This window comes from Urocitellus parryii, chromosome 2 (assembly GCF_045843805.1).
Source record: "Urocitellus parryii isolate mUroPar1 chromosome 2, mUroPar1.hap1, whole genome shotgun sequence".
NCBI classification, from domain to species: domain Eukaryota; kingdom Metazoa; phylum Chordata; class Mammalia; order Rodentia; family Sciuridae; genus Urocitellus; species Urocitellus parryii.
Genome location: NC_135532.1, coordinates 53,147,304 through 53,165,740, shown reverse-complemented (window position 1 = coordinate 53,165,740; position 18,437 = coordinate 53,147,304). Strand labels below are relative to the sequence as shown.

General features: G+C 34.5%; 1 protein-coding gene across 4 annotated transcripts in view; it reads left to right on the top strand.

Moving 5' to 3' along the window:
• The window catches only part of Diaph3 (diaphanous related formin 3), a 460,724-nt gene that overhangs the window by 167,681 nt on the left and 274,606 nt on the right, over positions 1 to 18,437 (top strand). For all 4 annotated transcript variants that reach the window (XM_077792732.1, XM_077792731.1, XM_077792729.1 and 1 more), the window contains 3 exons: positions 1,877 to 1,981; positions 7,694 to 8,014; positions 8,792 to 8,906. In XM_077792732.1, the coding sequence (XP_077648858.1) occupies positions 1,877 to 1,981; positions 7,694 to 8,014; positions 8,792 to 8,906 (541 nt within the window). The remainder of the gene's footprint in view (positions 1 to 1,876; positions 1,982 to 7,693; positions 8,015 to 8,791; positions 8,907 to 18,437) is intronic.

Sequence of the window (18,437 nt, the reverse complement as noted above, 5' to 3'; positions counted from 1 at the left end):
ATTTATACTTAACCAGTTATGGCCAGTTGAATTGCACAGCTATGGAGGTACCACCAAATGTGAGTCTGAATTAGAATTTGGAAAGTCACAGTTATTATTAGAGTAATGGATACTGAAGTGAATGACGTTCAACGGCTTAGAAAAGGGAGAATGGACTAAGAACATTGTAAAAGTTGTCTCTGAAGCAAAAATGTAAGATTATGTTGTAAGGGGTAAGATGAAGGACCAAAATACAGAGGGCTGAGGATGTAGCAAGAGTGTTGAGACAGTTGATTTATTTTGTCTCTGGGGAAGCCTTTCATGGCAAGAGGAATTAGGTTAACCTCTGAGTGTGCTTGGGGATCTAAATTGCTTACTTAGGTTTAGGATTAGTATCTTTTTACTTACTTCATGGTAAGAGTGGCTCGGAGGAGCTGCAGTAGTAGTGGGAGTGGGAATGTTCCTGTGGTTTTGGTGAACTGAAGGACTTTTGGGCAGTTTTTACCTGTTAGTTCCTGTGATCATTTAGTAGGGATCTAAGTTTGAGAGTAAGGATCAGTAGCCTGTGATTTAATTTCCTGACTTGTAAATGGGAATTAAAATAATATTTCTTGTTTCACAGAGTTTGGGTTATAAAACTTAAAAATGCTTCATTCTGTTCTTAAAACTCCAGTATATGCAGGAGACTGGATGCTTCTGTGCAGGCATGGGGATATGCAGTATTTCGACCTTTTGCTCAGTTTTATGTCTTAAAACCTCTTTAAAAGTAGCCTATTAGGAAAAATAAAAGCATTATCTATACTTTAATTGTAGGGAGGTGGTGTGGTTTCAGCTGAGTGATTCAGACTTGGAAGGCCAAAAATTTGGCTTTTTATGTCTCACATCTTTTACTAGTAACTATCTTTTTGTGTTAAGGGTTTAAAGGCCAGAGGCTACATTTATGAAGCAGTTGCATCTTCTTATAATGATTTTCTTCTTTTAAAAAAGACCTAAATACTTGTTCTTGATTATGAGACAATACCCTATTTAAATTCAGTTTTCTTTTTTTAAAATATTTTTTTAGTTGTGCTTGGACCCAATACCTTTATTTTATTTATTTATTTGTATGTGTTGCTGAGAATCCAACCCAGTGCCTCGAATGTGCTAGGCAAGTGCTCTACTGCTGAGCCACAACCCCAGCCCCTAAATTCAATTTTCTTAAGAGAGGTTTTCAATCCTGATGATGGCAGAATAGAGCTATTTGAGTACAAGGTGGGAACTTGTGATGAGTGGCTATATAAATTAGAAAACTCATTGGATTCCCCAAATTTTATTGTTTGCCTTGCACCCTGAAGGTATAGCACAAAGGACTTTGAAAGATTAACTTGCCATTAATCTCTCAAAGGTACTAGGAGACATGTTGTTATAAGAAAAAAAAAAAGCAAGTAAGTGATGCATTTATACAATAGAGTTGTTTATTAATAAAATATATTGAAACGGAATGCTTTTAAATCATCTTGATAAACTTCAGATAAGTTTCAAGTATAGGGTTATAAAGGTGGGAGCAGCTAGGAATTCAATATAATGTTTTGTTCTCTTATTTTCACACAAAATCACAATGATATTTAGGGACTTTTAAGAAAAATGCCAAGGTCATAGACAACTATGAGCCAGTTTGCTGAGAGAAGAAGGTCATATACTGCATCTCTGACTTGGTCTGCTCCCTTGTGAATGAATGATTTTGCCTGGAACTGGAGAGACCTAGGGAAAAGCTATGGGTGACTAATCACAAAATCTACTATTTCTTTTATAAAACAAATTTAGAAATGTATGTTCTATTGACAGATCTTTAGAGTCATATTTTTATATAAAGGATTCTGCTTTTCATTTTCATCTTTCTTTCTCCTTTTCTTTTCAGTTTGAAAAAGAGTTTACTGACCACCAAGAAACTCAGGCTCAATTGCAAAAAAAAGAAGAAAAGATTAATGAGCTTCAAGTGCAATTACAAGCTTTTAAATCCCAGGTAAAATGCCATCCTGGGTGATTTTGATATGGAAACCACACCAGGATGACAAAGGTCATGTTATATCTTTATAGTGTCAAATGTTTAAACTTAAATTTCATTTATATGTTTTCATAATATTGTTTATATGCATTTCTGTCCCGTTTTTAAAATTATTTTTTACTTTATTCCTACTTGTATTTTCAGGAGTCTGTAATATTTTAGGAATTACCCTGCTACCTTGTGTATTATTTGGGTTTTATTTCTAATGTCCATGCTTTCTAACTAATTAAGCATGAAGGTTAAGAAATTCTTTTGCTTTTAGATTTGTCATTCATCACTGATCTTCATCCTACTACAGGAAATTATTGCTCAAGCTATTTATTTTTCAAAACCTTCAGCCTATGGGTACCTTGCAGTGAAAGATAACCTCTAGCTGAATGAGACTATTTTCTGATAATTTTTCAATTTCCAAAAGTAAACAGATTTAAAACATGACAAAAAAAGAGAGCAAATCTGGATTATGAAGCAGATATCTCACATACACGCTTTACACCTAAAACATTAGATAGCACGAAATACATCATCTGCATCCTTTATATGGATGTAAACAAGGGGATAGAACATTCAGAGCTAAATTTCTTCATGTACGTTTACGTATAGGATGATGAGCAATAAGTATAGTTTAGCTATTTCCCTTTGTCCTGATTTATCGTTATGTTGAAAGAGTCTCAGGTATACTGTTTTCTGTATTATTGTCCCTTTTGTTTTAAATACTTAATGAATAGTTTTGTTACAAGGGCTGTCTGAAAATGCCTTTAGGAGATAGCTATCTGTTGGATTTTAACTTTTAAAATGAAATTGAATAATGTTTATAAGAAAATCATTCTCATTGAGTTTTCTTTATTTTTCCAAGGAGCAAGTACCATATTTCACTGAATTTTTTCCTCTTATGGCACCTTACCTTTCATTTTTTAAAAACTTTGTTTTCTGTGGCTTGTAGGCAATGGCTGAAACATTCATAACCTTTTCCTGGCTTTAGCTTATGTAAATTAGAAAAATTTCTTTTTAATTTTGCCAGTTGATACATTACTTGCAAATCCATCCTGGAAAATTCCAGTTTATAAAAAATATGTCCACTATCTTTGGATAAATTATTGCTGCATGCTACTTTTTTGTTATAAAATGGGAGTGAATTTATGTTTTTAAATAAATCAAGAATTCTCCCAAGTTATATGTAATGATCATATCATTTATGACTATCCAAGGAAAGCCTGGAATTAAGATATTTAATGATGGACCTCATGTTCATGTTTTAAAAAACACTAGCAAATTCTTTCCTCAGATGTTTGTACTTCTCATGAGATCTGCCCATTTGTCTTAAGGCTCTTTTCTCTCTCTTGCTCAGTATTTAGTTGAACCCAGGGATGCTTTACCACTGAGCTACATCTCCACTTCCTTTTTTGATTGTTTGTTTTTTACATTTTTCATTTTGAGACAAGTTGTTACTGAACTGCTGAGGTTGCCTTCAAACGTGTGATCCTCCAGACTTATCTCTTGGTTTGCTGGGATTACAGGAGTGTGCCATTATGCCCAGCCTAAGACCCTTCTCTTTAAGCACTTACTGGCAAATGCCATAATTTCACTCTTCTTTAAAGCTGAGTAATATTCCATTGAGTATATATAACACATTTTCTTTATTCATTCATCTATTGAGGGTGCTAGGTTGGTTCCATAGTCTACCTATTGTGAATTGAGATGTTATAAATGTGGCTGCATCACTATAATATGCTGATTTTAAGTCCTTTGATTATAAACCAAGGAATGGGATAGCTGGATCAAATGGTGGTTCCATTCCCAGTTTTCCAAGTAATCTCCATACTGCTTTCCATAGTAGTTGCACCAATTTTCAGTCCCACCAGCAATATATGAGTGTATATTTTTTTACCACATCCTTGCCCGCATTTATTGTTGCCTGTATTCTTGATGATTGCCATTCTGACAGGACTGAGATGAAATCTTAGAGTAGTTTTGATTTGCACTTCTCTAAATGCTAGAGATGTTGAGCACTTTTTCATATATTTGTTGATTGATTATATTTCTTCTTCTTCAGTTCCTTAGTCCATTTATTGATTGTATTATTTGTTTTTTGAGTTCTTTATATATCCGAGAGATTTGTGCTTTATCAGAGGTGGATATGGTATAGATTTTCTCCCTATCTTAGGCTCTGTCCTCACATTATTAATTTTTTCCTTTGCTGAGAAAAAGGTTTTTAATTTGAATCCATCCCATTCATTGATTTTTTTATTTTTGCTTCTTGTGCTTTAGGAGTCTTGTTAAGGAAGTCAGATCCTATGCCAACATGGTGAAGATTTGGGCCTAACTTTTCTTCTATTAGGTGCAGGGTCTCAGTTCTCGTGCCTAAGTTTTTGATCCACTTGAGTTGATTTTTGTACAGGGTGAAAGATAGAGGCCTGAACCATATATTCTAATGACTTTTGAGTTTATCAAATGAAGCCTCATGGGTAGCTAACTATCAAATTTACATGAGTGTGAGGACAGATCGTATGCATCTTTGGCATTCTATGGGCATCTTTGGCATTCCTGTTCTTGGTCACAGCCTCCAGGCAATACTCTTCTTTATGCTTGATGTTCTTAATAAGGCATGCTGTTTGATTTGTGGTCTTTTATAACACTATTTTTATTTGTGCTGGTGTCATGTCATTAATTTTATGCTCTTATGTGTGTTCTACTTTCTATAGTGTACCATAAAACTTTTAATAAATCATTGATATTTTGTACATGTGCATAATTTGCTAGTTAGTTTTCATATATGTATTTGGTATGAGGGAGGGCTTACAATTGAAGTTAATAATTTCAAGGAATTAACTGTATTACCAAGACTTACTAACCCTACTGATCTTCTGTATGATCATAAAAATTCATCTTCTAAATTCTCACCATACTCTGCAAACATAATGGGAAAGGTGGCTCAGTGGACATAGCTGTTTGCTTTTCACTCCTGATTTCTACCTGTCTTCTTTATGGCAATTGACTCTGTAGAATGATGTAGAGTAGAACACTCTTTTTTCACTTTTGGTTTGTGATTCTGAGCTTGCCTTTTCCTCTTCCTGTGTTTATTTCTTCGGTTATATTTGTGTTGCTGGGAATTGAACCTAGGGCTTTGTACATGCTAAGCATGTACTTTGTCATTGAGCTACATTCCCATACCTTTAAAAAAATTCATTTAGTTTGAGACAGGGTCATTCTGAGTTGCTGAATTCGGCCACTAACTTGTGATATTGCTGCCTCAGCATCCCCAGTAGCTGAGATTACAGATCTTTCAGGCGTAATCCTTTTATTCTATACTTTTCTTCAATGACTGTCATGTGCCAGTCACTTGTTGAGGTGCTGGGAAAGAGTAGTGAGTAAAACAGCATAGTCAATTCCCTACTGCAGTTTTTAATCTATCAATGAGATAATTGCTACATCCCTGGACTTTTCTTAATTTTTATTTTGAGGTAGGGACTTACTAAGTTGCCAAAACTTGTCTTGAACTTGGTTCTCCTGGTACAGACTCCTGATTATTTCACACTTCTGATAAGAGGTAGTAACAAGAAGTATAGAGTGCTACCAGTGTAAAATGAGTGTCAAGATCAAACTTTCCTGAAGAAGGAGTATGTTAACTTATTCTGGAAAGACTGGTAGAAGATGGTCAAGTAAAAATATAACATACAAGGGCCCCTGATACCAGTATTACGAGTTGGTGCATATATGTAATTAGAAGGAAGTTACTTAAAAGACCAATTTGTAGGGACCTGATCATGATATTTATTTGTAGACCCTACTAGAAATTTTAAGAATGTTTTTCCTAAAGTGCATCAGACGTATGGAGAAGATTTGGAAATAACCATTTAATCTTTTTTAGTTTGTTTCTTATATATATATATTTTTTTTTACTTATCAATTAAATACATGTTTATAGAACTCTATAGACATGTCTTTTCTCATCCTACATATTATCTGCATATTGTGAACTCACATTTTCTTTCTCTGCTTGGGTTGTCACCTACAGACAGTTGGTTTTTTATTTGTTCTTTTTAAAAATTTTATTGGTTCTTTTTAGTTATACACGACAGTAGAGATTCATTTTGATAAAATTATATAAGGATGGAATATATTTTATTCTAATTAGGACTTCAGTCTTGTGGATGGACATGGTTGTGAGATTTAATATGTTGTATTCATATATGTACTTGGGAAAGTTATGTCAGATTCATTTCACTGTCTTTCAATTTCTATTCCTCCTCCATTTTCTTGTTTTCCCTTTGACTAATCTACTGAACTTCTGTTCTTTCCTCTTCAAGTCCCCCTTATTTTGGGTTAGCTTCCACATGTTAGAGAAAACGTTGGACTTTTGGTTTTTGGGATTGGTTTGTTTCACTTATCATGATTATTCTCCATCCATTTATTGGCAGATATCATGAAGTCATTCTTCTTTGTGGCTGAGTAATACTCCATTATATATATGTATCACAAGTGCTTTATTCATTCATCTATTAGGTTGCCTCCATAATACCTATTATGAATTTTGCTGCTATAAACACTGATGTTGCTTTGTCACTATAGGATGCTGACTTTAAATCCTTTGGGTATATACTGAGGAGTGGGATAACTGTTTCCAATGGTGATTTCATTTCTAGTTGAGGAATCTCCATATTGCTTTTCAGAGTGGTTGACCGATTTGCCCTCCCACTAGCAGTGTATGTTTGTACTGTTTTTCCTACATCCTTAGCAACATTTATTGTTATTTGCATTCTTAATTGCCATTGTTGTTGGAGTGAGATAAATCTCAATATAGTTTTAATATTCATTTTTCTAATTGCTAGAGAGATTGGACATTTTTTCATATATTTGTTGTCTGTTATTTTTCTTTTGAGAAGTGTCAAATAAATGTCATTGCCCATTTATTGATTGGGTTATTTGTGTTTACACACACACACACACACACACACATACATATATTTGGATTTTTGAGTTGTTTATCCTGGAAATTATCTCCTTATCTGAGGTGTGTATGACAAAGATTTTCTTCCATTTTGTATGCTCTCTCTTAATGTTCTTGATTGTTTCCTTTGCTGTGAAGAAGCTTTTTAGTTTGATATCATCAATTTGTGATTTTTTTTATTCTACTTATTGTACTTTAGGAGTCTTTTTGAGGAATTCAATAACTGAGCCAATATGTTAGAGTATTGGACCTACATTTTCTACTAGTAGGTGCAGGTTTTTGGTTAGTAACCAGGTCTTTGATCTAATATGAGTTGAGTTTTGTGCAGGATGAGAGATAGGGTTTAATTTTAATTCTACTACAGTTTTCCTAACATCATTTCTTGAAGAGGTTGTCTTGTCTCCAGTGTATGTTTTTTGCGTCTTTTACATAGCTGATTTTCAAATCTCAGACATCTCTATACCCATTTCCACAGTGGGCATTTCCACTTATGTAGCCATCACTGTCTTCAAATTGGGAATTGTATTTCTGGCAATTACATTTTCTTGAGAACAACAGCTATATAACTCTTAAATTAGAAATGTTCTCAGAGTTTTGTGTTTTGGTTAAATTATATTGATATTAGTTAATTTTTTTAAAAATGTATCTTAGTTTTGAGTAAAGTACACTTTGTACACATTTGTAAACATGTTCTCAGTTGTTTCTCTTATTACTTTTTTCTCTAGTTTGGTGCCTTGCCAGCTGATGTCAGTATTTCTTTGCCACCTTCAAAAGAAGATGGAGCTGGTCTCCCACCACTTCCTGCTCCCCCTCCATTGCCCTCTTGTGGAGGGTTGCCACCTCCACCACCCCCTCCACCACCCCCTCCACCACCACCTCCACTCCCAGGAATGCCCTTGCCATTTGGTGGTCCTGTGCCTCCACCTCCTCCTCTGGGCTTTTTTGGTGGTAGAAACTCTCCTCCTCCACCAACACTGCCATTTGGGATGAAACCAAAGAAAGAATTTAAACCTGAAACCAGCATGAGAAGATTGAATTGGTTAAAGGTGAAATGTACAAATAGAGGAAACCACACTTCTGTCTAGATTAAAATTTAATTTTGGATTGACTAACATGTAATTTCTAGTGGGAACCCTAATCAAAGTGACAATGAATAAAATGGTATTACTATTACTTAAAAAAATGGGCATGTTGAGACAAAGTCCTATGTTATGGACTATGTTGTCCTCGTTCATAAATTTGATGAGAATTGATGTTTCAATGAGATTTGATTTGTAATTAAGTTGATATTTCACAATTATTGTGATGGAAACTTACATTTATGTAGAACTTTTCAAAAGTACAAAAGTCTTAGTGTTTTTTGAATTTTTTTTCTCTGTTGGTTAGCTATTGGAAAAATATTATGTATTGTCAGAAGCTGATACTTAGAGCATAAGAATTCTGAGTCTGGCAGAAAGGTGGTTTGATGGTCACATAAATTGGGGAAATGCTATATAATGAACATATCTTGCCCTTCAAGAGTTGTAGTGTGGGTGAACATTAATAATCCTCTGAGAAATACAATTGAGAAGGAATAAATTAAACTTTATTTCATTCAGCTGCAAATCCCTACCTATTTGATCATAGAAACTTTTTCTTTCTCATCAGAACTTAATGTCCTTCACAATTTGTACTTCATTGAACAGACTTTGGGGGAAAATCTCGCAAAGATTTCTTCATAAACATCCGCTGGCAGCTTTGGGCCCTGAGTGTATACATTGCAATTGGGCTGGGACAGGTGAAACACTCAGCTGTTTGTGAATCAGTCTTCTCCCTGATTGCAGATCAGACCTCATGAAATGACTGAAAACTGTTTCTGGATAAAAGTAAATGAAAATAAGTATGAAAATATGGATTTACTTTATAAACTTGAGAATACTTTTTGTTGCCAACAAAAAGGTAAGCTTAACATCTTGGTTATGTGTTTATATTTAGAATTTTAATTGCCAGTTTGAATATCCAGCCTCTACAAACATTATTTTAAGAATCCTATCCCTTATATTTTTACATTACAAATGATAAATTATCTCATGAGTATTTAAAAGTGAATTTTGTTGTAAATTATATTAAAATGGGCAATTTTTAAAATGCAAATGATTAATATAAACTTTTATTTTAAAGTTCTTTTGTGTAATAGTTGTTTTGAGGATGTTCTATTGAGGTGAAATAGTTTTGGTTTTTTTTTTTAAAGAAGGTTTTTTTTGAGAGTCAGTTTTAGCATATGAATTCCCTTTAGTTTGAGAAATAGAAAAAATAAATGTCAGCCTTTCTCTAGTCAGAGTTTTGCCACACTTAGTATTATAGTGACTGCTCCATAATTAGTTGGTATAAGCAAATGAGATAGAAATATCAAATATATTGTGTATTCAAAGTTGACTTGAAAAACAAGTGTTTTAGTATGTTATGATCTTTTTATTAAAAACAATGGATTTAATTTTGCAACTTGTTTTGTGATAGCTTAACCTGTGCAGTGTGTTTTTTAAAAAAATTGTTTTTAAGGACATGGGCTTTTTTTTTTTTTTTTGTCTGAAAATTGAAGTCATTTTTTCCAGTCTCCCATGGGCTTGCCACTTATATTCAATGCCTGATAATAACATATATTGTTAAATTAATTTTTATGTGTATGTAAAACTTATACTTGAGGTTTGTAGGAAGGCATTTTAGATCAATCATTACCTTTTAACTTTTGAAAAGACACTTTTCCACCACAGCCCTGTGCCACCTATGTCCCTGGGTTCATTGAACTCAGGGCTGGCCAGGAAAGATTGTGCTGAGTGGATGTAGGTGGGAGGCCTGGGTATAGACATGGAGGATTTGACTTCTTAAAATGCTTACTGTTTACTAGGTGCCATGGTAGAAATGCCCCAAGTATCTGATTTAACTTGATCATCACAGCAGCCCGAGAATATTGGCAGATACCTTAAAAACTTATTTGTATTCCTTTGAAACGTTTTCTAAAAGGTCATCATAAATTAGAAATTCTCTCTAAGAGATTATTATAAAATAAAGTAGCTTTCTAGAATTTGTGGTACATCAAAACCCTTTACCAGATATTTTTGTGAGGAGCATTTGTCTTGACTAAAATATTAAAAATAAAATATTGTGGTCTTTGAAAATGGAGAATTCTCAGCAAGCTCACCATAGGAAAACTTGTAAAGTAAGCAGATCTTAATTTTACCTTTTGATTATGGAGAATCAAAATTTTCTTTGAATAAGATTAGTGCACTCTTCAAGGCAATCAAGGAAAATATATGGCAGTTAAAATGTGTATTTACATTTAAAACACTTCAGAATTTCAGATTTCATAATCTGGAATTGATTAGTTTTCTCTTTGCTTTGCTAGTAGGTGCAAATGGTGGTACCTAAAAGCTATTTAAGTAATGCTGCCATCCAGCTACTCTTTCTTTTTTTCCCTCTTTACTCTGATTACTTTCTTAATTAATGAGGCTCAAAAGGGAAACTTGTTAGCATGTATTTAATTTAACTGTAGTGTTATCCCTAAATGAAATAATTGGACCTTGAAAAAATTCTTAAGTCATCTAACTTTAGCCTTGAGATTCAAGGTTAAAAAAAAAAAAACAACAAAAATGTATTTAAAAAAAATGTAGATGTATTTGCTCAGTCTAATACTAGTTGTACAGATTAAGATGAGAAATGATGATCATTTTCTGAGTCTTCTTACTTCCATCTTCCTTGGCCTCTTGGTATCTTTGTTCATTCTGTCCCCTTGACTGGAATCTTTGTTATTTGAGTCAGAAGCAGGGGACCACAGCATCTTTTGTCTCAGCTCAAATGTGGCTTTCCTTTTTTTTTTTTTTTTTTCCTTTGGAGTGTATGTCCATGGATGATATTTTCAGGGTGAACAGAAAAGATAGAAAGCCCAGGGATATGGCCTAACCAATGCTAACATTTCATAATGCCAACCAGAGATGAATTGTGAAAGTCACTTTATTTTGTTCTGTACCTCAAGGAATAATTTTTAGAGAGCATTATATAATTATATATGATTTTTGGCATTACTGGTAAAGTATTTAATTGGAAAAGGCTTTTTCATTGTTGCTTTTAGAAAAACAGAATTTTTATCGTGTAGTATAGCTAGTAAAAGATAAGAAAGGGGACTGGGGGTGTGGCTCAAGTGGTAGCGTGCTCGCCTGGCATGCGTGCGGCCCGGGTTCGATTCTCAGCACCACGTACAAACAAAGATGTTGTGTCCACCAATAACTAAAAAATAAATATTAAAATTCTCTCTCTCTCTTAAAAAAAAAGAAAGGAATGGAAAGAGAGATGTTCAGAAGGCTTAGAAAGTCTATAGGTTATTGGAGTGGACAAGCTGCTCCTTGAAGTCACTTTATTTACATGTGCTTCTGAGGTCCTGGGTCCCAATATTAATATTTGCCTATCCTCATGACTCCAAAGATTTTAATGCATTTTATAATTTCTGAAGAATTCAGAATTAAATTTGACTGCTTACACATTATTCATTCCAAAGGTGAAAATCCAATTGTGTCTCCATGTCTTGGCATACAAGGGGAGGAGAGGCATTGACTGCTGGATGATTTTAATCACTGTTCTGCCTGGGAACTAGGCAGCGGAGGGTCAAGAATTCAAATTAATAAAAATATGGAATGTTTAGCGAATTGGTGTATCTCCATTTTTTTATTGCATTGACTCTTTGTACTAAGAACTATGGCTATTTCTGTGATGAGAAAGATGGATGTTCCATCCCAGGCACTTAAAAACATTTGAAATGGATAGTGAGAACGAAGGAATTGAATCAAGCCTTAAAGTAGAACCTTAAAATTTACTCACATGTCTTTTTTTTTTTTTTTTTTTTTTGGTCAATAAATATGTGTTTCTTCCCCCTTTACAGTAGATGGTGCTTTAGGTTTCTGTGACATTCATGTCCAGATCACTGGGGTTCTATGGGTCTAATATCCTGAGAGTTGGAAAAGTAAGAGAAACTAATACCTAGAGCCATAGTCATGTCCCAGTCCTGGGGCTGTCTTTTCAGTTATCTTGTTTAATCTTTACCACTTTACCACATCTCAGCTAAGATCTTTTCTCCTTATCTTCTGATTACAAAACAATTTTTATTTCCCATAGTGTCATCTTGTCTCACCTTCCTACAGATAGAGCAAGATTTTTTTTAAGGACATGTACTTTTTTTTTTTTAAATCCTGTTGCCCTTTATTTTACTATTTATATATTTGTACATGTGTGTGTATATATATTTAGAGATATGCATGTATATATAAATATATGTATACATACCAAACACACACACACTCCCCTCCTCATTTAGATCTTACTTTGTTTCTTAATCTCCCTCTGACCATTTTTAACATTGTTGTGGCCTTCTACCATATATTAGAAAGTATAGCCTTTTCCTATGAAATCCATATTTTTTTTCTGCAGTTCTCTTATATCATTGTCTCATACTTGATTTTGCTGTTGAATATGGTTTTCTTGTTTCTTTTTTCTCTTTATGAGATACATGTTAACTTTCCATATTTTAAATTTATCTGAAAATATATATGAGCATTTTTTACTTTTATTTTTTGGTACTGGGGATTGAACCAAGAGGCACTAAACTGAACTATATCCCCAACCGTTTTAATTTTTTTTTTTTTTTAGACCATGCCCTCAAACTTGTAATCCTTCTACCTGTGTTTCCAGTGGTGCAGGGATTATAGGCATCTGCCACTGGGCTTGCATTTTTCCTGATTACTTTTTTTTTCCTTTCCTTTCTTCTGTTTTTCCATTTGACTGCCACTATTCCAGTCCACAAGTGTATATTGCATGTTCACTAGGCCTTGGGTTAGGGACTGGGAGAATGGGAATGAACAAGGGAATCATGCTTCTTCTGTCAAGTTCTCTGTTGAAGTACAAGATTGGGGTAGAACATGGAACAACAAATACTGATTGTTATTTTAGAAGAGACTGCCATACTTTACTATCTTTGGCTTCTGTTGAGACTTAACAAGGTTATAAAAGAACATTGTTTATATATATCTCTTTCTGAAATTTAATCACAATATTCGTGTATTGAACATTTGGTATCATCAAAATAGTGCTAATGACCTGTGTATTTTTTACCAGATTGGAAACATCTGTTGGTTAATTTTAACAGGCTGTTGGAAAATGGATTGAAGTATACTAACAGGTTATTGGTAGTGGATTTGTCATCTAAAATTAATATTAATTACTTTCATTATTCACAAACTGTTAACTTAATAGGGATTAAAGGGCTTTCTGGAAGTATGTGAATAGTCTAATTCAGTTAGACTGATTTAGTATGAAAATCTGGTTCCACAATTGTTAGCTTTTTGAAGTAATCACATTTTATAACAGGTGCATCATATTTGCAGATAAGGCCAATAAACTGGTTTATAAATAATTTCTTACCTGAATAGTTATGGCATATGGAAACAGTTAATGGATTACACACTTAAAAACAAATCAAGCTTAAGATTTCTAACATCATAGTTCAATGGACAAAGCATTGGGGTAGCAAGTCATAAGCCACAGATTATCCCAATGACTTGGCTGTGTTCAAGATGTCATTTTGTATTTGAAACACAATTTATTCCTTTTATACACATAAGTGTATAACAAGTCCTAAGTCACCTTCCCAAGCCTAAAATAAGATAAGCGGTACAGTTTATAACTGAGAATGCATGGCAATAAAGGAATAATGCCAAATTGAATGCCACATATCTTTGTATCTTGCACATCCTGAAGTTTTCTGAAAAGAACATTTGAGGAATAATAATTTGGAAAGATTGAAGAAAAAGAAAATGGCCAATTAAGTATTCTCTAGGAATGTATTACTTGGTTCTTGTCTGGGCTAAGTCTCAAAAGAACTGAAGACATAAGTAAATTATGAGATGCGTTGAGGGTGGCTTGTTCCACCATTAGAATGTATCCCATTGATAACCAGATACAGTGTATTCTATGTTGCATTCCTGAAGAACTAGAAATTTATTCTTAAATCCTCATAGAATTAGTGTCTAACCTGAAGCCACAGTATACTTTCAAATGACAGGGGCCACAAAACACTTTGGTTACATGCTTATTTTTATAGCATATTTATGATGTATACTGATAGAAATTTTATAGGTTCATGAATATGGATACATTTCTTGGACACTGCCCAGATGCTGGCAAATGGGGAGATTTGAGTGTGTGAGTCTTACGCATGTGTGTGAAGAAACATAGCTTTTTCTCCCCCTCTCCTTTTCCTTCTTCCCTTTCAACAAGGAATAGTATTATTGTAGTGGATTTAAATGGAGTCCTTTGTCTAGTTGTGGATTGGGGACTGCTGCCTCTCTTCCATAAATATTCACCTTATATTTTGATGCTGGTAGCAGCTTTTAGTGATGTGCTCTAGCTATCAAGCCTGACCATATTTTAAAATTGTTACCTTCCGTTATTGTTACTGCACACCTTTTCCTCAGGATTTCTCTTCCCCATTTAACCAAGGCATCTCCTGTTGCCTAGGATTGCTTGAAGTACACTTCCGTCTGGTAGGCCATTCTTATTGCCTGATCTGCCTCATCTCATGGTTTATCACTCAGGATTTCCACTTAAAATTAGTGTACATTATTACTCACTTGAAAAAATAAATTCTTGTGAATGCATCCCCTGCCTCCTGCCACTGCCCCCAACACACAAACACACAGTTTGGCTCAGAATAGATTGAGTCCCCTAGAGTTCCCAATGTAAGTTGATCCTGTAGTTGGAGCATGGGACAGGGCTGGGGTGCTGTAGGGCATTCACAAGCAGGTGCAGTGGACTTCTAGCTGGGTTATATGTTATATAGGAATTTGATATTAAATAGTATAGCAAATTCTATTGTGACAGAAACAAACTTTCAGTATAAAATAACTTTATTATGTGTTTTATAAATTAAAGTTTATAAAATATGTAAGTTACCTTTTGAGTTTATTGAATGTTCCTGTGTTTTAGTAAGTTGAAGGTTAAATGATTTATACATTTGAACATATTCTGTGACATTTCATGGCATCTGAATAAGAAGGTGATGTTAGAGACCTTTGGTTACCAGAGCTCTAACTTGTCCAAGTACACCACTGACTCTTAAAAGAATGGCTATTTTAAACTTAGACATACCTTAGTTTTGAGTTCTTAATTTAGGTTCTGTGGTTAGAACAGTTGTCTGTGAAATTCAGGAACAATAGAAATATCAAGAAAAATCACATAATTTCTTTGACTAGCCTCTAATTGAAATTTAGCTTTCCCTTTACATAGACAACAAATAGTAGTACCTATGGCCTATTCACCAGTAGAGTTCATACACACTTTCATAATACATTCAAATTGTTTTGAAGACATGAAAATCTCATTTAAACTCATTTCTACTTCAGAATTCAGGTAGTTATTAGATTTGCAACTAGATCTTGTAAAGAAATCTATTTTATCATATTGTTTTCTTTGCAGTCTAGGTATTGAACCCAGGGCCTCATGCATATTAGGCAAGTATTCTACCACTGAGCTACATCCTCAGTTCCTTTTTATTTTTATTTTTTTCTGGTAAAGGGAACAGGGAGTGGGTAATTCATTTGAAAGATCAAAGGTGAGGAAGAAGGACTGGATAGGCAGAACTTTAGATAATGGTGCAAATGTGACAAATTCTCCCCCAACCTAGCCAGGAGGGTGCTCTGGAGCAAAGAAATGCCTATAAGAGAAGACTTTGTCAGTCTCTAATGGCCAGTCCTTATCACCCATGCCACACTCAGTCACTGGCTGGGGGCTGCCCAGGAAGAGCTTGGCCTGATCTTAAGTGCTGAGGAGGAGGTTAAAGGTTCAGAGGGTTTGGAGCCTGTCAGCTAAATGCATTCTTGCCGTGGAACAGAAAGTCTTTTCCTGAAGAAGATCTGAGCAGGATGTTTTCAGAGCTGTCTTACCTGTGTATTATTCTTTTCAAAGCTGGTGTTCAGTGCTTTTTCTTTTCTTCCTTTAATCTGCATTTCCAGCACCCTACTGGCTAGGTTGACTCAGAATTTGTCACATTTGCACCATTATCTAAGGTTCCGCCTATCTACTCCTGCTTCCTCACCTTTGACTTTTCAAATACATTATCCACTCCCTTTCCCCTTTACCAGAAAAAACATATCCCTTAGTACATATACATAGTGGTAACTGGTTAGGTTACCTCTGCCAACTCAAAATTAACACCGGTGCCTTCAAAATAATGGAAATATTTCAGCCTTTGTGAAAATTGAGAAGTTATTCATACAAAGGTTTACAAAAGTTAAGGATAAGATAACAGGTGTTTTTTTATTCTATTTTTCAGTGCTTCTTTATTACAGTGCTTCTTTATAATGTCATAATTGATTACAGCTGTTCTGGGTAGGCTTGGGCTACCCATTGCACTGAGTAACTGGTTACACTTTCACACTGTACATCTCCTTGCCTTCCTTGACAGACATGCAGAATCCTGAATACTGTTGATTTGAGTATAATTTACTTTTGTTCAAATCTTCTGTGTTTTATTTTATGGGCTTAAAAATCTATCCTGAAAACATTTTTACTTCTCTGACAATGGAGTCTTTGGCAGGAAAGGTTAAGGACTTTAAGTCATCTTTTCTGATTTGTACACTGGTAGAAGGGCAGTGAATGTCAGGGGCCTGGGCTTGACTGCTGCCTATTCAAATGTATGTGGCTTTTCTTTTGATAATTCAAGAGACCATGAAATATGAAATATCATGGGATATTTCATGTAACTTAGAATAATTTAGGGCAGCTTCAGCACCATCCTATTCCTTTTTTTTTTTTTTTTTTTTAAATGGTAAGGTCTTGCTGTGTAGCCCAGGATGGCCTTGAACTCTAGACTCAAGTGATCCTCTTGCCTTAAGACTCCTGAGTAGCTGGGACTGTGAGCATGTGCCACCTATCGAGTTTTGAATCTTGCTTTAATAGCCTACTACAATGTTTTGCTAGGCTTTGTATTTGCTAGTGAAAGTATACATGAGATCTGGACAAAGCATGAAATTCCTTCACCAGACAATAATACAGGAATAATTCAAGAACAGTAATGAATGATAGCTTCTTTTTTTTTTTTAAGCAGTTACACATTTAGTTCCTTTATATTGTTTTACTTGTTTTCCAAAATAAGTGAAAGAACCAAGGCAAGTATTATATATATTTTGTACAGAAGAAAAAGTTATGTTCAAGTGAACTTCAGCTAAAAAGAGCAGCCAGTCTGAGCAGAATACAGATCTGAGTCAAATGCCATTGCTCTCTCTGCTGTGGCACACTGCTTCTCTGATTAAAAGAAATCCTATTATGTTTTATTTAAAGTGCTCTTCTTTGATTTAAAATAATTTTCCTCTCATCTCCTGCCACCTTACCACTGCCCCACAGCAGTTCACCATCATCCCACAATTTATATTAAAGGCTTTAAAAACTTGCCGTTTTTTATTAAGACCATCTTTCATCATTTGGTACCTCTATTCACTTCTGTAAGTATTTGAGCTGTAAATACTAACACCATGCTGTGGAGTGTACATGAGAAGTGTGGACTCTGTGGAGTCTACTGTACAAGTGTGCAACCCTGGCTTTGTAGCTATAGTTTTTCCTCTATAAAATGGGGTACATAATACCCATATCATGGGGTTATTGTGAGGATTATATAATGAATATTGTAAAGCACCTTTTGCAGTGCCTAGCTCATTGTGTTGCTGAGGAAATGTTAAATTAAGTTTTGAGAATGCAGGCCTCGTTTTTCCCTTGAAGTGTTTTATGTATCATTTCTGAAGTTTACACAGTATAAAAATTAACTTTATAGCTCTTGACCTTTGAGTGTTTATAGTTTTTTATTAACTTAGATGAAATTTATTTGTATACTGATTAATACAAAACAAAATCGTACATATTTATGGGTACAACATGATAGTTAATGTTTTCATTGTGTTGTTGAAATCAGGGTAAATGTTTATGTTTTAATATTTGTGATTTCCTTTTTAAGAAAATATTCAACTATATGCTTTCTTCTAGCTTTTTTTGGGGGGTGGGGGGAGGGAATCAGGGGATTGAACTCAACCACTGTGCCAATCTGCAGTATAATTTTATATTTTATTTAGAGACAGGATCTCACTGAGTTGCTTAGCGCCTTGCCATTGCTGAAGCTGGTTTTGAACTTGCAATACTCCTGTCTCAGGAGATGCTGGGATTACAGGAGTACACCATTGCACCCGGCCTCTTCTAACTTTTTTGAAAAATATTTTATATATTTATGTTATTATCTATGGTCACTCTATTGTACAATAGACCTTAACGGCTCCTAAATATAGCTTAGTATCCACTGTTCAGCCTCTTGCCATCCTGCCCTCTTACCCTCCTTTTCTTCCTCAGCTTCTGGTAAATAAACATTCTACTTTAAAAAAAAAATCTATGAAATACACTTTTTTG